The following is a 21,587-nucleotide window of genomic DNA, read 5'->3' as shown; positions in this document are numbered from 1 at the left end:
TTATTTATAAATAATTATTGTTATATAGTGTTTTATTAGTCAATTTAAAATTACAGTTAACTGGAAAAAAATCTGAAATAATCAGTTCCTTATTTATTGCAAAATGAGAGTTTCCGCGCCTTTTTCTCGAACTACAATACCATCTCTTTCTTTAACTTCCTCTGCACATTTCAACTTGATCTCGAAAATTCTGAAAAGAAAATTTATTATTATTAATATTAACCGAATAGTATAATACTGCTAAAAGCTACATTTCTTGGTTCTAGCAGGACTCGAATTCACTTTAAAGATAAAAAGTTGTGTAAATAGTGTCGCAAATTTGAAAAAAATAGTGTCAAAAAGTTTTTCAAGTATTAAACTCCAGTCGAAAATAAAAAAAAATATTTAGTGGAAAATTAAGTTTATTTTTTAAGAAAAATGTCCATTTTTCTAACCTGATATTTGTAAAGAATTATAAATGAACTTAAATGTTTATTTAAAGTGTTATTCTTTAGTCTACAAATGATAAAAATTTCGATTTATTTATGGCAGACTTCACTTTCTTTCCTACTATTAAATTTTTAGTTAATAATTCATCTTTTTTCGTTAAAAATTGTTATTATTTGATTGAAAATTCAATTATTTTGTTGAAAGTTCAATAATTTTTTTATAAAAATTTATCCTTTTTCAGGGTGGCCGCTGGACCGAAAAACCGGGAATTTTTTGAAACCGGGAAATGACAGTGCATTTTTTTTACCGGGAATTTTACAAATTTGTAGAAGAAAAATCTGGCCACGTTCAATTTCAACAGTTTTTAAATAATTAATTGAATTTTTATATTTTTCAATTATGCTATTATTTATCTTGCAATGGGTAATTCAAAATTTGTTTACTTTAAAAATTTTCCATTAAAAATTTTTATTTTTAAGCTTACATTTTTTATGTAAAGAAACAATTTTAAACGAAAACGATTTCAAACCAGTTCAAAATTTAAGAATTTTCAGATTTTAACGTTAAAACTTAAACGGTTTCAAATTGAAAGTCTTAGTCATTAAACAAATGTGAACGTGTGACTTATAATTTATAAACTATTTTCAACTTTAAAATAACTTGATAATAATATATTCTTAATTAAAATATTTTATTAAATTAAAAATTTTTTTTAGTCTAAAATATTCAATTTTAAGCCCATTCAATTTGAAATCTTTAATAAAAAAAAAGATTAATTATTGAATATTTAGCAATATTTGAATTTTTATTTACGACAAGCAAATTGAAACTAAATATTTAAAAGTAAAGAATCTTTAACTGAATTGTTTGACATAAAAAGCCTGGAATCGTTAAAATTTTGAAGGGCCATTAAACTTTGAACGTTACAATTTTAATTATTTTATTTGAAAAATGTTTAATTTGTAAGTGAAATTTTTAAATTTTGATGTATAATTTACAAATGAACATTTGTGGAAAAAATTTGAATAATTTTAAGAGATATTTTAGAGTTTTAAAAAGATTAAAAATAATCATGCAAATTTTAGATTGTATTTTTTTAAAATCTTCTAGAATCTTTTTTGAAAATTTTCTTTAAATCTTTGAAAAACTTTTTAAATATTCTGTTAAAATAATTTTTCAAAATAAAAAGTTATTTTTAATTTTCCTAGGAATCTTAAGAAAATTTTTTTATGCTTTTGAAACCTTTCACAATTCTTGAAAAGAATCTAATTTTTTTGTTTAAAATCTGCGAATATCTACATTTTGTTTTATATTATTTCAAGTTTTACATTACGCTTCAATCTTTTCAAAACTTCTACATATCTCTTAAAATTACTCAAATTTCGTTTGCAAATAATAAATGTTCAATTGTTATTTATACATTCAAATTTTTGAGAAATTTTCTAAAATTTGCAGGATTTTCTGAAAATTGTAGAAAACATTCAATTAATTTTGCAGTTATTTAGAAATTCTGGAAAAATTTCCAAAATAATTTTAAATTTAAAACAAATTCTAGATTTTTCAAGATTTTGAAATGAAATTTTGAAGCTTTCCAAGGATGTTTAAACTATTTAAAAAGAAAATAATTGAATTTCTAATTTAAGAAGTGTTCAGTTAAAAATTATTCAATTCTCAATGTTTAATGTTTCTAGCTTAAAATTCCTTAATATTATATAATTTTAAACATTTTAAAGTTGATTAATTAATTTTTTAATTTAGAGCCTTGAAAATGATAACGTGGATTTATATTTTTTTATATTGAAAAATGTCAGTACGTTTTTTAAATTATTTCGTCGATTAAAACGGCCACCCAGTTCTTGGTTAAAAATTCAAATGTTTCCTTGAACATTCATATTTTTGGTTTGAAAATTCATCTCTTTCTGAATTTTGTTGGAAATTTTACTTTTTTGTTAGAAAATCAGTTTTTGTTTAAAAATACAACTGTTTGGTTAAAAATACTAATGTTTTCTTAAACATTTATCTTTTTTTTGTTGAAAATTAACTTTTTGTCGAGAATTAAGCTTTTTTATTGAAAATTTATATATTTTTTTGGAAATATTACTTTTTTGTTTAAAAATACAAATGTTTGGTTCAAAATGAATTTTTTTTATTCAAGTAATCAAATATTTTGTTTAACTATTTTTTTTTTTTAATTAGTGATTGAGTATTCAAACGATTGATTGAAAAACTATTTTCTTAGTTTAAAAAATTCAACATGTTTGTAGAAATTTCATCGAGTTTTTATTGAAAATTGATCTTTTTAATTTAAAAATTTAGAAACGGAAAAAAATATAAAACTATTTAGTTCAAAATTTATGTAATTTTTCTTTTCTACTGTTAAATTTTTAGTTAATAATTCGTCTTTTTTCGTTAAAAATTGTATTATTTGAATCAAAATTAAATTATTTTGTTGAAAGTTCAATAGTTTGATTAAAAAATCATACTGCCTGGTTAAAAATTCCAATGTGTTCTTGAACATTCATCTTTTTGGTTTGAAAATTCATCTCTTTCCGTAGAAGTTTCAACGTTCTTGGTTAAAAATGCAACTGTCTGCTTAAAAATTTATCTTTTTGTTGTTGAAAATTAACTTTTTTTGTGGAAAATTAAACTTTTTTAATTGAAAATTGATGTATTTTTTTGGAAATTTTACTCTTTTTTTAGAAAACCAATTTTTTGTTTAAAAATACACCTGTTTGATTAAAAATTCGAATATTTTCTTCAACATTCATCTTTTTTTTATTTGAAAATTCATCTCTTTCTGAAAAAATTGTACCTTTCTTGGTTAAAACTGCAACTGTCTGGTTAAAAATACATTTTTTTCGATTAAAAATGAACTTTTTTGTTGAAAATTCATCGGTTTTGAAGAAAATTCGTATTTTCGGTTTGAAAATTAAACAACTTTGTAGAAAATTGATGTATTCTGTTGGAAACGCGTCTTTTTTTACAGAATATTTAAATTTTTTGGTCAAAAATATAAAAGTTTGGTTAAAAATACATTTTTTTTTGTTAAATCCAACTGTGTTTAATTTTTAATTGAAATATTAATGCTTCAAATAACTGAAAAGTTAACTATTGTGTTTAAAAGTGAACTGATTGAAGATTAAAACGATTGGTTGAAAATCTATTTTCTTGGATTAAAAAATTCAACTGGTTTGTAGAAATTTCGTCGATTTTTCATTGAAAATTGAGCTTTTTTCAGTTTAAAAAATTTACAAAGGAAAAAAATATAAACTAAAAGTTGATCAATTAAAATTTTGTCTAACACCAAGTTCGTTGTTCAAACAATTTACTTGAAAATTTTTGTAATTTTTTGAAAATTCGTCTTTTTTAGTAGAAAATTAACCTTCCTGTTGTTAAAAATTCAAATATTTGGTTAAAAAATGGAGTATTTGATTAAAAATTTGTCTTTTCTAATAGCGAATTAATCTTCTTGATTGAGTATTCCACTATTCAGCCGTTTTTTTATTAAAATGAGAATCTTTTTTTTTTCGTTGAAAATACAAAACTGAAATTGAAAAAGAGACGAATTTTCAAAAACAGAATTGAGGTTTCAAGTTAAAAAGTTGAATTCTTTGAAAAAAATTAAAAATCTGAAACCAGATAAAATGAATTTTCAACAAAAAATAAATCTTTTATTCTAAATCCAAAAATATGAATTCTTAACAAAAAAAAACAATAGTTGGTTTTTCAACCACAAAATATTCTAATTTTGTATTTAAAAAAAAAACATTTGAATTCAACCAAAAAGAGACGAATTGGAATAAAATATATATTCTTTGTTCACCCAGTAGTTGAATTTTCAACTAAAAAAGATCATTTTTCCACAAAAAAAGTCAAAACGAATTTTTACAAAATATTCGAACTTTCCACAAAAAATTCAAAAATTGAAACTTTCAAACCAGAAGAGATTAATTTTTACCAAAACCGTTATTTTTCAACCAAAAAATTGATTTTTAACGAAAAAGTTGAATTTTTAACAATGCAAAAGTTTTTTTTTTAACCAAGTAGTTGAACTTTTAAGAAGAAGAGATGAATTTGCAACAAAATTATTCAATGTTCAAGTTAGTGAGTCGAATATTTGAAAAAAGATTGAAACTTAAACTAGAAAATATGATTTTTAAAGAAAAAAGAACATTTTTAGCCAAAAAATTAATATTTAACCAAATTTCAACTGTCTTCTGAAAAAGTTCTTTTTGGCTAGAGAATTAAAATATATGTTTGTAAATTAATTTGTTATCATGGAAAATTCAACTTTTTATTTCAAAATTAATTTCTTTATAGAAAAATAGCTTTGTTGTTGAAAATTAATTTCTTTTGGTAGACAATCTTTTTCGGTTATATACATTTTTTCCTCTCAATATTTTATCTAGTTTCTAAAGTTTATTTATTTCAGAGAATAATTTACAAAAATTGCTTGAAATTAAGTCAAAGTTTTAAATGAGAACTAAAGATTTTTAACTAAAAATCATTTTTCTTGATGTATTTTTAAAAATAAAAAAATGATTTAAATCAATATTCCACTATTTGCTACTTTTAAAAAAATATAGGCTACATTTTGCCACTTTTTTCAACTAATATATAATAATTAGAACTAAACTTACGATTGGAGATGTTTCCATTGTTGAAGCTGAAACTCGTTATGAGCGGAATGCTCCTGAATCATTTTTTCTTCCTCCTTTAAGGTTTTTATTTTCTTTTCCTCAGTTTGGATCGCTTCTTGTAATTCGTCTCTATAAGTTGGACCACCATTTTGACTTGCATAATTCTACACAAATGATTATATAATTTTTTAATTTACTGAAATTGAGAAAATAATTAAACGAAATTAATTAACGAAACTAGAACTTACCTTTATTTCTTGTTGTATCCTCTCTTCAGCGAGTTTCATTTTTGAAATTTCTGCTCGCAATTCTTTAGTCTTTTCAGTAGCCTTCGAAAAAAAGACATTATTAATTTAATGTTTAAATTATTACACTTTCTGATATTTTGGACTATTCTTTGTAGTGTAGGTAATTAAAAAGTTAATATTTTTCACCTGTAAATATTTCTAATAAATAAAATAATTAACTTTTCAGTAAAATTGTTACATTTTGAACAAAACATGTAATAGTTGATATCTCAACTAAAAAATATTTTAACTTACAATAAAAATAAATTTATTATAAATAACTGTTTAATCAAATAGTTGAATTTTCATCTAAAAAAAAGAATCAATTTTTAATCAAGAAGATTAACTTTCTGCCAAGAAAAAAATTTTTTAAATGCATGAATTTTCAGTTATAATTAATTAATTTACAACCAAAGGGATGAATATTTAACAACAGCAAATTAATGTTTAACAAAGTAATTCAATTTTCAACCAAGCAATTGATTTTTCAATTAAAACCGATCAGCTTTCATTAAAAAATGGAATAGTTACATTTTTACTTAAAAAATTTAATTTTCAACGTAAAAAAACAACATATTTTCAACAAGATAGTTCAATTCTCAACTAAAAGAAATTAGTTTTTAACGAAGCAGTTGCATTTTTAACCAAAAAAATATTAATTTTCTACAAAAATAGTTAATTTTTAACAAATAATAAGAATTATTCAACACAGTTTTTTAATTTTAAACCGAATTCCTTTAAACCTCCTATTTTTTCCCTGTTTTCAAAGAAATTTCGCTGTTTTTCTTGTTTTTTTAAAATGCGAACTAACTTCTACAATTTGGTTTAAATTTTAATTATTCGGTTTTAAATTCAAAAACTATGTTGAATATTTTTCATTTTTTGTTGAAAATTCCACTATTTTGGTAGAAAATTATTCTGTTTTTGATTAAAAATGCAACTGCTTAGTTCAAAACTTATTATAAAAAAAAAACTTCTTTTAGTTGAGGATTGAAATATCTTGTTCAAAATTTATTGTTTTTTTCGGTTGAAAATTAAATTTCTTAAATAAAAACATAACTATTCCATTTTTTGGATGAAAGCTGATCGATTTTAATTGTAAAAATCTACAGCCTGGTTGAAAATTGAATTACTTTAAAAAAAATTAATTTGTTGCTCCCTTTGGTTGTAAATTAATTAATTTAAACTGAAAATTCAATTATTTGGATGAAAATTCTTGTATTTTGATACAAATTTGTTTTTTGGTAGAAAGTTAATATTCTTGGTTGAAAATTTATTATTTTGTTTACATGAAAATTTAACTATTTGATTGAAAACTTATTAATTATTAATTTGTTTTTTATTGTAAATTAAAATCCTTTTTGGTTGAAATATCAACTACTACCTGTTTCGTTTAAAAGTCATCTTTTTTGGATGAAAATTCGACTGCGTAGTTGAAAGTTGAATTATTTGGTTGAAAATTTAACTATTTGGTTTAAAAAGTCAACGTTTTAATTGAGAAATTAATTAATTTTTTAATTGAAAATTCGTTTTTTTTTTAATGAAAATTAATCTTCAAACTAAAGATGTAACTATTCCATTTTCAGTTCAATATTTATCTTTTTATGTAAATTGAACTAATTTAATTTTAAAATGAGCAATTTGGTGTAATATTTTGTAATTGAAGATTATAAATTTTATTTAAGAATCCATCTTTTTAGTTGAAACTTTGTTTATTTTTTGCTGTAAATTTATTTTCTAAACTGAATATGTATCTTCCATTTTTTCTTGAAAATATATCTTTTATAGTCGAAAATTCAACTATTTGATTTAAAACTAACTTATTATTAATTCGTTTTTTTATCATCAATTAAAACATTTTTTGGTTGAAATGTCAACTATTGTCTGTTTTGTTTAAAATTCAACTATTTTATTGAAAAGTTAATTATTTTATTGAAAATTCATTTTTTTTAACTTTATTTTTAAACTATAGATTTAACTATTCCATTTTTAGGTAAAAAAGGATATTTTTTAAAATGAGAATTCAACTGTTTTTATAAAGAATGTGCAATTTGGTTGCAATTTTTTTTCTTTCTTGACTGAAAAATCTTCATTGAATGAAAATTCATCTTTTATGGTTGTAAATTAAACTGATTTTTTAAAAATTAAACTACTATGTTTAAAAATTAATTTCCTTAATTAATGATTATAAATTTTATTTAAAAATTCATTTCCTTAGTTGAAACTTCGATTTTCTTGTTGAAAATTTTATTTTTTTAACTGAATATGTAACTATTCCATTTTTGTGTGAAAATTTATCTTTTCTTAGTCGAAAATTCAACTGATTGATTAAAAACGCATTTATTATTAATTCGTTTTTTATTATAAATTAGAAGATTTTTTGGTTGAAATATCAACAATTGTTTCGTTAAAAAAATTTTGTTTAAAATTCAACTACGTAGTTAAAGTTGAATAATTTGGTTGAAAGTTCAACTTCTTTATTAAAAAGTTAACTATTTTATTTAAAATTCGTTTGTTTTTTTGTTGGAAATTTATTTCTCACCTATGGATTTAACTATTCCATTTTTAGTTAAAAATTGATCTTTTTTTTAAATGAAAATTCAACCATTTTTATAAAGAATGTGCAATTTGGTTGCAATTTTTTTCTTTCTTGACTGAAAAATCTTCATTGAATGAACGTTCATCTTTTATGGTTGTAAATTAAACTCATTTTTTAAAAATTAAACTACTTTGTTTAAAAATTCACTTTTTTGATTAAATATTCTAAATTTTAATTGAAACTTCGTTTTTCTTACTGTAAATTTATTTTTTAAGCTGAATATGTAACTATTCCATTTTTAATTGAAAATTCAACTAGTTTATTTAAAAGTTAATTATTTTATTGAAAACTCGTTTTTTTGTTTGTTGAAAATTCATTTTTAAACTATAGATTTAACTATTCCATTTTTAGTTAAAAATTGCGATTTTTTTTCTTTCTTGACTGAAAAATCTTCTTTGGATGAAAATTCATCTTTTTTTGTTGTTGTAAATTTAAGTAAATAGTTGAAAATTGAACTAATTTAGTTACAAATTCGTTTTTAATTAAAGATTATAAATTTCATTTAAAAATTCGTTTTTAATTAAGGATTATAAATTGTATTTAAAAATTCATTTTCTTAGTTGAAATTTCGATTTTAGGCTTTTAGGAGGTTTTCGTTAAAAAATCAACTATTACATTTTTCATCGGGAATTTATCTTTTTTTGGTTAAAAGTTCAACTACTTGGTTGAAAATTGAACTATTTTTTCAAAAATTGACTGTTTTGGTCGAAAATTTATCTTTGTTTTTGAAAATTGAACTATTTTGTGTATAATTCGTTTTTATTTGGGCTAAAAATTAATTTTTGTAATTGACAATTTAGCTACGTATTCCGTTTTTGATCGACAATTCATCTTCTTTTAGTAGAAAATTTAACTATTTGGTTTAAAATTCATGTATAAGTAAATTAATATTCTTGAAAAAAGTTTTATCTTTTTCGTATTGAAAATTCAGCTATTTATTAAAAATTCACCACTTGTGTTTAAAATTTCATTCTTTTTGTTTAAAAATGCAAATATTTGAAAATTAGTCATATAATTTCTTTTGGGATGTTTTTATTGAAAAATAAACTATTGCATTTTTCATCGAGAATTAATTTTTTTTTAAAGTTTAACTACTTGGTTGAAAATTGAACTATTTTCTCAAAAATTGATTGTTTGTGTTGAAAATTTATCTTTTTGTTTGAAAATTGAACTATTTTGTGTAAAATTTGTTTTTATTTGGGATTGAAAATCAATTTTTTTGAATAAAAGTTTAATTATTCCAATTTTGATTGACATTTTAACTTTTTTAAATGGAAAACTCAACTGTTTGGTTAAAAATTCATGCATTTTGTTGAACGTGCGTCTGTTTTTCCGTTGAAAATTGAACTATTGGGTGAAAAATTCACCTTGTTGGGTTGAAAATTGATGTAGTTTGTCGAAAATTTTTCTTGTTTGGTTGAACATTCAACTGTTGCTTGAACTACTTTAATGAATATTAATTTTTTTAGTTGAAAATTCATAATTTTAGTTGCAAATTAATTTTTTAACTAAAAATTTATATTTTTTAGTTTAATTTTTAATTTTTTGGATGAAATATTGCTGTCCAATAGATGAAAATTAATATATTTTGCTGAAAACTTGTATTTTTTCCTATAAAACTAATTTTCTTGGTTTAGAATTTATCTTTTTATATGAAAATTTATTTTCTTGATTGAGGATTCAATATTTTAGTTGAAATTTCATCTTTGATTACAAATTGAATTATTTAATTCAAAAAGTCGATTTTTTAAATTAAAAATTAATTGTTTAAATTCAAAATTCAACTATTCCATTTTTGTTTGAAAATTCGTCTTTTTTGGTCGAAAACTAATATTATTTATTGAAAATGTATCTTTTTCTTTATCGAAAATTCATGTATTTTGTTGAAAATTCACCTTTTAGGAAATTTTTTATTTTGTTAAAAACTTGTTTTTGTCGAAAATTCAACTATTTTATAGAACATTCGTCTTTTAGGATGAAAAATTCGTCCATTTGGATTGAAAATTCATGTTCTTTGATCAAAAAGTTGATATTAAATTCTATATGGTATCTACATTAATTTTATTCAAAAGAATATATTCCTATATGATAAATTTTGTATATAATGTTTTAAAGAAATAAAAGTTTACAAATACGTTTTTCTAATTAATTAAAGAAATAATTAATTTTTAAAATTATCTACCTTATTTACTGTTTCCCTGAGACTTTCCACCTCTTGTACTAATTCATAACTTGAACCTTCCATACTTGTTCGAAGTGATTCGTGCCTTTTACGAGCCTTTTCATATCTTTCTTCTAATTCCAGAGCTTTCTGACGCACTGGTTTTATTTCTAAAGAACATAATAATTAAATTAAATAAAACAGTTATAGTATGAAAAAATACATATTCTAATACTTTTTACAAACAGATCTAACCGTTTAGCAAAGGAGCTACTTGAGTCTGAAGAGTCGCAATTTTTTGAGACAATTGCGCATTAATTGCAGGTCCAGTCTCTTCTGTAAACCCTTCCGGAATATTGTTGTACATTCCATCATTTGGTTGAATTTCAGAAAGCTAAAAAATATGAGGATAATTTATCATATTTTTTTATATTTTTTTATCCACAGGGCTTAAAATGTCCAGGACTTAAAAGCAATGAAAATAAATTTTAATGTTTATTTATTAACTATTATTCTTTAGTCTATTTTATACAGGGTGGATACGCTGGGGCTTACATACATGGCGAGTTGAATGCTATCCGAATTGCACAACAGTAGGGGAGAAGCCATTATACAGGGGTATTTTCATATTTCGCGCCTTTAAAGTTGCATTCGAATCGGCCATTCGGCCAAATTCTATTCTATAATGTATTGGCACAGAAAAAAAATGAAGTTTACTTCTCAGTTCACATATCTCACTTCATTATTAATTAAACACTTTTATTATTTGAAATTACTATATAACATAACCTATATTGTTTTGATACTTTTATCCGTTTGAAGCTTCGAACGCAACCATGGAAACTATCATATACTTGATCCGAAGATGCACGTACTTGACCGAATCGCTGATCCGAATGAAACTTTAAAGGCGCGAAATATGAAAATACCCCTGTATAATGGCTTCTCCTCTGCTGTTGTGCAATTCGGGTAGCATTCAACTCGCCATGTATGTAAGCCCCAGCGTGTCCACCCTGTATAGTCGTTTTCCACTTAAATTCAAAACTAAATGAATAGAATCCATTAAGAAAATATAAGTATTTGTTGTTGGTAAAATTATATTATTCGGTTTAAATAATAATTATTTTGGTGAAAATTCAATAGTTTTATTGAAAGTCATCCTATCTAAATTAAAATGCAACAATTGTGATGAAAATTTATCCTTTTGGGTTAAAAATTAACTTTTTGTTTGAAATTCATATATCTGTGGATTGAAAATTCAACTGTTTTGTAGAAGTTCGCCTGTATGGCTTAACAATTTTTTTTTTAATTGAAAAATTTTTTATTTGCAATTTTATATTTTTCTTTTAGAATTCTTCTCTTTTGGTTAAAACTACAACTGCTATGTAAAAAATTAATCTATTTTTGCTAAGGACTCCATTTTTTTCTAAAAAAATTCGTATTTTTTGCTTCAATTTCATTATTTTATTGCAACTACAACAATTTTGTTCATAAATCATCCTTTTTTATTGAAACTTCACCTTTTGAAAAATCTGTTGAAAATTATAACTTTTAGAAATTCAACACTTGAATTTTCAAACGCTGAATTTTTAACATCATTAAAATTTTTTTAAACTAAATGTTGTAGAAAATGTAGCTCTTTGGCTAGAAAATTCAACTATTCGGTTTTTTTTCTTTCATGACTGCTTTCTTTCTAATTCCCTTTTAATATTTTAATATTCAACCAAACGGTTGACTTTTCGACCCAAATAGAAAAATTATTTTAAAAAATGAAATAATTCATATTTCAACCAAAAAATATTTTAAACACTTGGTTGAAAATTGAATTACTTTGTTAAAAATTAATTTTCTTTAGTGAAGATCCATCATTTCAGTTGAAAATCATCCCTTTGGTTGAGAATTAATTAATGTTGTTGAAAATTAAATAGTTTAATTTTAAAAAATCTGTTGAAAATTCAACTTTTTAAAACTCGACTATTTAAAATTCACCTGTTGAAAATTGAATAGTTGAACTTTAAAAGAAATTGGTTGGTTTTTTTCTTTATTCGCTAAAAAATCGTTTTTGGTTGGAAATTCGACTTTGTGGATTGGAAATTTGTGTCCTTTCGTTAAAAATTCAACTACTTTGTTAAAAATGAAATTTTGTTGTTCAAAGATTTGTAATTTTAGTTTAAAATTCATCTCTTTGGTTGCAAATTAATTGTTTAAATAAAAATTTAACGATTCCATTCTTAAATTGGAATGTTTACGAGTATTTAACTATTGGTGTAAAAAATTACGCAAATTGGTTGAAATTTTTTTCTTTCTTGACTAAAACATCTTTCAGGTTTGAAAATTAATCTTCTTTGGTCGAAAATTCATCTCTTTAGTTGAAAATCTAACAATGTTTTGAAAATTTATTTTTTATTGATAAAAATTAATTTTCTTAACTAAAAATTAAACCATTTTTTTTAATCGATAGTTTTAGTTGAACATTTAACAGTTTGGTTGAAAATTAATCTTGTAGGTTGAAAATTCACATCTTTGGTTTAAAATTTAACTATTTTGTTGAAAATTCGTATTCTTGCTGACAATTAATTTTCTAAATTGAAAATTGAACTATTCATTTTTTTTCTATAGTACGAAATTGGAAATATTGTAGGCCCTGTTTATCCAATTTGTTTCGATTTCACTTTCATCCCAAAAATTCACAAACCTGGTGATTTAAGATTTCAATAGTCCGACTAAGTACTCCATTTTCTGCTTTAAGACCAGATAATTCAGACCTGCATTGTTTATACAAAGTACTTCTAGTTTTTAAACGTGCCACATATTTTTTTAATTCTTCTCCTTGTGGTGCTGTCTCCTTTGATAACATTTTTACTTTCTCTCTTTTTTCCTGTAGCTTAGATTCCAGTTCTGCTAAAGTAGCTTCTTTTCTCTCTAATTCATCAAGAACACTTTGTTTAGTATTTTCGATCGCAGCTGCTTGTTGTCTGAAAGGAGCCATTTTATCACCTCCCATTTCTGATGCCTAAAAAAATTAGAATTTAATAAATTCAATTAAATTTAGAAAATGTTGAACTCCTCATCCACCTACTCCTCCTCCTATAAGATCACCCGCTCTTTCTCCTCCTACTCATACAACACCACATCCTCCTAAAACAACTCCTCATTCACCTTCTTCTTATCCACTTCCCACAACACCACTTTCTTTTCATTTACCTTCTCCTTTTTATCCACCTCCTACAACACCACGTCTTCTTCATTCAACTACTTCTTTTTATCCACCTGCTACAACAACACTTTCTCTTCATTCACCTCCTTTTCCTTTTATAAAACCACTACCTCCTTCTGCACCTCCTCCTCCTGCAACACCAGTTTTTCTTCCTCCACCCATACCTACAACACCACCTTCTCTTTATTCACCTCCTAAAACACCTCCTCTTTCTCCTCCGCCTCCGCATCCTCCTACCAGGGCACCTTCTACTCCTCGTCGACCTCATACAATATCATCTTCTCTTCATCCACCACTTCTTCTTTTTACAACACCACTTGCTTCTTCACCTGCTCCTTCTATAACACCACTTTTTCCACCTCCTCCTACACCATCACTTTTTGCTCCACCTCCACCGACAACAAAACCTTCTCTTCACCCATCTCTTCTTCCTTTTAAAACACCACTTTCTCTTCCTTGTACAATACCACTTCCTCCTTCTCCTCATCCAACATTCAAATTCAACTACAAAATTTTTTGAAATTAAAGACCAAAAACCATTGGATTCTTGGAAGAAATAGAAATAAGAAAACACAAAAGAAAAAAAGCATAGGGGTTTCCAGGGTTTAAAAAGAACGACCATACACGTTTTCCCATTTTCCCCTTCTTTAACAAAATTTCTATTTGCCCCCTACTTTTAAGGAAATTCTCCTTTTTTCTCGTTTTTTTCGCTTTAAGGTGAACTGTATTAATATAATCCCATAAGAAAATCCAATTAATCCAATTAATTAAACTACCGTCTCGGAAATACGTCTTTTTAGCCAGAAAATTTAACTATTTTGTTCAAAATTCAACTAGTTCGTTGAAAATCTTATTATTTTGTTAAAAATTATACCATTTTATTAAAGATTAAACCCTTTTTTTAAAGTAATTTTTTTTTTCGTCGAAAAGTCAACTGTTTTGCTGAACATTCGTTTTTTAAAACAGAAGATTCATCTTTTTTGTTGGAAATCTCTTTTGATTGAAAATAAACTTTCTTATTCAAACTTTGATTGTCTTCTAACAAATTTCGACTATTTTGTTGAAAATTTAAGTTTATAGGTTGAAAATTTAGTTATTTTCTTAAAAATTTAATTCTTTTGTTAAAGTTAGTACTATTTTGTTTAAGTGTAATTTTTTTCAAAATTCATCATGCTAAAATAAAATTTAATGTTTTTGCTTGGAAAGTCATCTTATTGGGTTGAAAATTAACTTGTTTCTTGAAAATTTATTCTTTTGGGATTATATTTCAGTCGCCTCTTTCTCGAGATTACAGAATGTAGTATTCCCTTCATCTCGCTAGATGTCACGACGTTCTGAGTGGGGGGAAGAAAATTTTCCCCCAGACGTTACTACTTTGCGCGTTCCAGTTCCAAGCCAACCTCATATTCTTTCGTCGTGCGTTAGAGGTTACACGTTCCGAGAGTAGATATTTTTGTTTTTCGTTAGTTATTTTTCGTTAGTTATTTTTCGTTTATTCAGTTTATAAGTGACTGTGAACATGAGCAATAAAAGAAAATCACATATGGATCTGTTGAGTGTAGAATTTAAGCGTTTAAAAGAACAGCTGGAACAATTGCAAGCTCGTCGGGAAGAAGAAGGATTTTGAGAATTCGAGTCTGTTGAACGAGATGCAGAAGGAAGTGGTGATGACGGGAGTAATTCAGAAGATGACTCTCCATTAATCCTAATCAGCAATGAAAATTCGATGAAGAAAACTTCAGAAGGTATGGTTAATCCTAGATAGACATTATGTTTGGGATTTTCAGTTTTTCTCTCCATCACACAGGTGGAAGTTATTTGTGGTTTGAGAGGTTCGAATAGAGATGAAACCTTGGAACAACATTTTAAGTGGTGAAACATACAAAATATTCCTACTTGATATTAAAACGTTCGCATGACGTTCTAATTTTTGTCTGCTATTTCCTACACTGCTTGGGAATGGGCCATTGAACAGGCATAAACATGTGTGCTCACATGACACATGGCTCGTTCAAAGCCGCCATGTTTGAATCTTGTTCTCTCTCACTAGAGACGAAACGGTCACATGTATGCTCGCAGGACATACTGACTTGATAAGGGCAAATCAAGCTGCCATTTTTTCTTGTTTCTCTTATAATTATACATTCAGACAATAAACCGCGCTCGTAAGACGGATATACATATCAAGATATAAATAAATGGAACTTAGCTTATTTATAAATTTTACTATGGATAAGTCTCATATAAGTGAATTACGCCTTTTTAGATGGTAAAGAGAATGCCTTGAACAAGATAGTTGAAGAGAAAGAAAAAGATGAAGTGGATATCGATGATGAAATTGCAGAGATTTTTGGTCAGGATCCACTCGAATCTAAAGCCTTAAAATTGAAGGTTCATTCGTCAATTCACAAAAGATGGAAATATTGGGTTTCAAATGGAATTGAGAAAGAGGAAAGGGAGAACTTATTAGAAAAGTATAAATGTCCTGACGGATTAGAGGTACTTAAATTAAATCCAGAAATTCCACTAAAACTACCAAAACACTCTAAGACTAGAGACACTTACATGGCTAAGAGACAACAATCGGCGGGGTCCGCCCTGGCCTCTATTGGATCGGTTATGTCTGCACTTATAGAGGAAAAGGAAAGTGTCGATAAAGTTCTCTTATTAGAAAGCCTACATGATGCAGGAAAACTCATCACAGACATGATGCACAGTCAGACTAAGTCTAAGATTGCCTTTGTTCTAGCCGGGGTTGATAAAGAAACAAGAACTGTGCTTGAAGACACAAAGTCAGAGGAATTTTTATTTGGTAAAAACCTAGCAGGAAAAATTAAAGAAGCAAGAAGTATGGATAAAGTAGCTGTTTCCTTAAGAAAAAATCCTGGGCAAAAATTTCATATGCCACCATCTCAAAGACAGGCTTTAAACTCAAGCAGCCTGCTGGGAAAAAGATCGTTTCCCAATTCATCAGGCTACTTCCAAGGCCACCCGTCGACTCAATCAAGACCGCGACTGTACTTCAAAAACAGGCCACAAAATCAGCCATTCAACCAAAAAGCACAGTTCTAGGGGTACAAAGCAAGGATGCAGGGGAAATTCAAATGAGTGTAAGCAAGGTTGCAGGAAGATTGAAATACTATTTGGAAAATTGGTTAACGATTACATCAGATAACTTTATTTTAAATTGTATTAAGGGTTTTAGGATAAAATTTGATGCGAAAGTAGAACAGGGAAAGATACCGTTAGTTAAATTTGATTCAGTCAAAGAAGTAAATAACTGTCAACAGGCAATAGACTCACAATTAGCAAAGGGCGCCATAGAACCTTGCAGACCAGATAAGAATCAATTTTTATCGACCTAGTTTCTTGTACGTAAACCAGATGGATCCTTTCGCTTCATTTTAAATCTAAAAAAGTTGAACGAGTTTATCAGAACAGATCATTTTAAAATAGAGGACCTTAGAACGGCTGTAAAATTAGGTTTTTCGGGGTTTTTTATGTGCACCATCGATTTAGTAAATTCTTGTTACATGGTTCCCATTCATGAAGACAGTAGAAAGTTTTTAAGGTTTGAATTCTTTGGGAAACTTTTTCAGTTTACTTGCTTACCATTCGGTTTGAATATAAGCCCGTTTATTTTCACGAAACTGATGAAGCCTATTGTAAATAATTTAAGAGCGAAAGGACTGATATCAGTAATATACCTTGATGATATGTTATGCGTGGCTAAGGATTTTGAATCTTGCAAACAAAATACAAAAGATACAATTGCCTTATTAAATTTTTTGGGATTTTTAGTAAACAAAAAGAAAAGTAATCTTACACCATCTACAAGATGCAAATTTCTCGGTCTTATTATTAATTCAATACAATATTGTATTGAACTACCAGATGAGGAAAGACGAAATTTAGAAATAGAAATAAGGTCATTTCTCACGAAGTCTTCTTGTTTAGTCAAGGATTTTGCACATATCATAGGGAAATTATCTGCAGCTTGTCCAGCAGTAGAGTATGGAATGTTATATACAAGATCCTTGGAAAGAGAAAAATGTTTAGCATTAATATCAAATAACTTTGATTATGATAGAAAGATGTTGATTCCAAAGTCTATTATTTGTGATTTAAATTGGTGGATGAATGCATTACCGGTTACGACAAACTCTATTAAAACAGGTGATTTCATAATGGAAATTTATACAGATGCTTCTAGCACAGGTTGGGATGCTACGAATAGTTTAGATCAGGTTTATGGATTTTGGGTTGATGAGCAAAAGAAGTTTCATATAAATTACAGAGAGCTGTTAGCAGTAAAATTTGCATTAGAAAGGTTAGCAGATCAATTAAGTAACTGCCAAGTCCTGCTTAGGATTGACAAGGACAACAGCCATATCTTATATTAATAAGATGGGCGGGGTGCACTATCCTTCCTATAATAAACTGGCTAAAGACATCTGGCAGTGGGCAGAAAACAGAAGGATTTTCTTGTTTGCATCCTATATAGCATCAATTGATAATAAACAAGCGGACAGATTATTTAGAATGAAAAATAATGACGCGGAATGGGAGCTGAATAATAAAGCATTTCAGTTAATTGTTAAAAAATTTGGTTATCCAAGTGTGGATTTATTTGCCTGTGGGAATAACTCTAAGTGTAAAATTTTTTTCTCATGGAAACCCGATCCAGAAGCCCTACAAATTGATTCATTTACGATAGAATGGACAAATCTAAGATTTTATGCATTTCCACCTTTTAACTTAATTTTAAAAACTCTTGTAAAAATCAAACAAGATAATGCATCAGGTATTATTGCAGTGCCTCGTTGGCCAGGACAACCATGGTACCCTTTATTTTTAGAAATGCTGGTAGGAAATCCCCTTATTTTCAATCCAGATGTTAATTAATTATTATCCCCATGCAGGAGGAAAGTTCACCCACAAGCGAGCCACCTGTTTTTAATGGCAGGCGCAGTATCAGCGAAGCCTCCTTAAGAAAAAATGTTCCTACAGATGCGTTAGATATACTATTGGCATCTCTTGCTCCGGCGACAGCTAAGCAATACGAATTGGCCTTGCGACAATGGTGGTTATTTTGTGAGAAAAATAAATTCGATTTTTACGCGCCAAAGAGAAATACTCTTATTACGTTTTTGACAGCAAGCTTTAAAAAAGGCGTTTCTTACAGCTCTCTAAATACTTTTCGTTCAGCAATATCCCTCATTTCTCAAGATAAGATAGGTGATGATGCAATTATGAGTAGATTCATAAAAGGTGCACTTAGATTGAGACCGGCTAAGCCGAAGTATTCTCACACATGGGATGTATCAATAGTCTTAGATTATTTAAAGAAGCTGTACCCTTTACAAAGTTTAAGCTCAAAAGATTTAACTCACAAAGTAAGTAGTAATACTAGCGTTAAGTACAGGGCACAGACTTTAGCTAATATTAAATTAAGTAATATCCGCTCAACTCCACAAGTTTTAGAGATAAGAATCTCAGATCTTATAAAAACGTCGGGTCCTGGTAGGTGACAGCCTTTGTTAACTTTACCAAAGTTCAATCAAAACTCTAATGTATGCGTATCATCTACACTAAGAAAATATATAAATGTTACTAAACAATTAAGGGGAAATGAAGATAAACTATTTCTAGCGATTAAAAAGCCACATGCGGCTGTCACTTCTCAAACCATTAGTAAATGGATTAAAAAGGTACTAGAAAAAAGCGGTATCGATATATCTGTTTTTTCCTCGCATTCAACAAGACATGCGTCTACATCGGCTGCCTTAGCTAAAGGAGTCGATTTAAACACAATAAGACGTACAGCAGGATGGTCTGAAAGTTCGAAAATGTTTGCCAAATTTTATAATCGACCTATACTTGTGAACAAAGATAACTTTGCCTCTGCTGTTTTAGAATTATAACAAGTACTATTTGTAAAAGGACGTTCATTTTAATTTTAATTTGTTTGGTATTATTTTGCACTACCTATTTTCAAAAAAAAAAAAGAGTTGAGTGTTTAATAAATGAAAGCTCTATTTAAAATTGCTCTCTTTCTCTCTAAACATCTACATTCTGTAATCTCGAGAAAGAGGCGACTGAAATATAATTGAACGATTAAACGAACTTACCTGTAAGTGAAGTTCGATCGCAATTATATGAAGAAGCCTCTTTCGAAGAGATTACAGTCCCACCCCACCAAAAAATTTTAGAAATTGTTTTGGGGTTTTCTCTAAATCCCTAAACCCTTATAAGAACTTAGCAATTTTAAATACTCTAAAGATATGAGGTTGGCTTGGAACGCGCAAAGTAGTAACGTGTGGGGGAAAATTTTCTTCCCCCACTCTGAACGTCGTGACATCTAGCGAGATGAGGGGAATACTACATTCTGTAATCTCTAGAAAGATGCTTCTTCATATAATTGCGATCGAACTTCACTTACAGGTAAGTTCGTTTAATCGTTCAATTAAATATCCACAATTATATTTTTAGTTAAAAAATCATATTTTCTGATAAACAAATTGTCATCATTTGGTTGAGAATTTAATTATTTTGCTGAAAATTCGTTTTTGGCTTAAAAACTCAAATATTTCAATAGAAAATTCAACTGTTTGATTCAAAATTGAAATATTTAGTTGATAATAATGTAACTAACTATTTGATTGAAAATCCAACTATTTTGCTAGAAAATTAACTTTTTTGTCGAAAATGCATATTTTTAGGTTGAAAATTTACTTTTTTGTTGAAAATCAATATTTTTGTTAAAAACAAACTAATTAGTTGAAAACTTTTGTTTATAATTGATATTTTCGGGTTGAGAATTAAATTGTTTGGAGAATATTTGTTTTTCAGGTTGAATGTTCAACTACTTTGGTTAAAAATTAACTATTTGATTAAAAATTAACTTTTTTATTGAAAATTCAATTGTTATGTTGAAAATTCGTCTCTTTGGTTTAAAAACTCAACTATTTTGGATAAAAATTCAATTAGTTTGCTGGAAATTTATTTTGTTGTTGTTGAAAACACATCTTATTTGGTTGATGATTCAACTAAATCTTTTGGGTTGAAAACTGAACTATTTGGTTGGAATTCTTTTTTTTTTAACTAAAAATTAATTTTTTTGAAACTGAATATGTCATCTTTTAAATTTTTTATTGTAAATTGATCTTTTTTAGTTGAAATTTCAGAATTTCGTGGAAAGTTTGTCTTTTTTGAAAGAAAATTAATATTGTTGGTGGTTCATATTTTGCTTGAAAATAAAACTGCTTTGTAGAAAGTTCGTCTTTTTATCATCAAAATTCACAAATTCTGGTATAAATCTTAATAATGTGGTTGAAAATTAACTCTTTTATTGAAAAATAATATTTTTCTTTGAAAACTGAACTATTTGGTTGAGAATTAACTTTTTTGTTTAAAATTTATATTTTCGGTTAGATAATTAATTTTTTGTGTAGAAATTTTATTTGTTATATTAAATTTTCAAAAACCATTAATCGCAAACCCACGAACCCCAAACCCACAAGCTCCATAGCCACAAACGTACACACCTTAAACCCACAGCCCCCAAACTAACAAACCCCAAACCCACCAACCACAAACTATACCAATTTCTCAATTGGTATTATAAGATGTGAGGTATTTAGGTTTGTGGAATTGAGGTTGGTTGGTTTGAGATTTTTGGATTTGTTGATATGGAGCATGTGGGCTTGGGGCTTGTTGGTTTGGGGTTGGAATTTATGCAGAAATTCCAGATTTTTAACCATTTTTTGAATTTTACTGCAAATCCCGCCATGCTGGCTCAGTTCTGCGAATGGATTCGTGTTCAGCGACCCCAAAAACATAAAGTATACCTATTATAATCTCATTAGACTCCCAAAATCAATTTGTTGTCCTCTGTAATTGTCGGCCTAAAAGTACAGTCAGTGCCGCCACTAGGCCGCGGTCAAATCTCATTTCACATTTATTCTACAGTTCTTTATAAAAGAGCCACCCCATGGGAAGGGTAATTAGGGGAAGTGATAGGTTAAGGGGGGAAGGTAAGTGATTAGTAATAAGGAGAGTGTAAGTAGGGAAAGTGATGAGTAATGAAGAGAGGGTAAGTAAGAGAAGTTATGGGTCATGAATGAGGGAAAGTCAAGAGTCATTATGGGAGGGGAAGTGAGGGAGTGAGGGGAGGATGAGTAGAAGAAATCCATATAAAGGGAGGGAAAACACGGAATGTGATAGAAGAGGAAATGAGGAAAGCGGGGGGGGG

General features: G+C 27.2%; 1 protein-coding gene across 1 annotated transcript in view; it reads right to left on the bottom strand.

Moving 5' to 3' along the window:
- Positions 1-14: 14 nt before the first annotated feature.
- The window catches only part of LOC117174467 (intraflagellar transport protein 81 homolog), a 30,991-nt gene continuing 9,418 nt past the window's right edge, over positions 15-21,587 (bottom strand). The window contains exons 8-13 of the mRNA XM_033363618.1: positions 12,812-13,129; positions 10,372-10,510; positions 10,138-10,286; positions 5,318-5,398; positions 5,070-5,233; positions 15-190 (exon numbers count right to left, since the gene is read on the bottom strand). Of these exons, the coding sequence (XP_033219509.1) occupies positions 94-190; positions 5,070-5,233; positions 5,318-5,398; positions 10,138-10,286; positions 10,372-10,510; positions 12,812-13,129 (948 nt within the window). The 3' untranslated portion in view covers positions 15-93. The remainder of the gene's footprint in view (positions 191-5,069; positions 5,234-5,317; positions 5,399-10,137; positions 10,287-10,371; positions 10,511-12,811; positions 13,130-21,587) is intronic.

The sequence above is a fragment of the Belonocnema kinseyi genome, chromosome 6 (assembly GCF_010883055.1).
Source record: "Belonocnema kinseyi isolate 2016_QV_RU_SX_M_011 chromosome 6, B_treatae_v1, whole genome shotgun sequence".
Classification (NCBI taxonomy): Eukaryota; Metazoa; Arthropoda; class Insecta; order Hymenoptera; family Cynipidae; genus Belonocnema; species Belonocnema kinseyi.
Note: the sequence above shows the minus strand (reverse complement) of the source record. Positions and strands in the feature narration are given on the sequence as shown.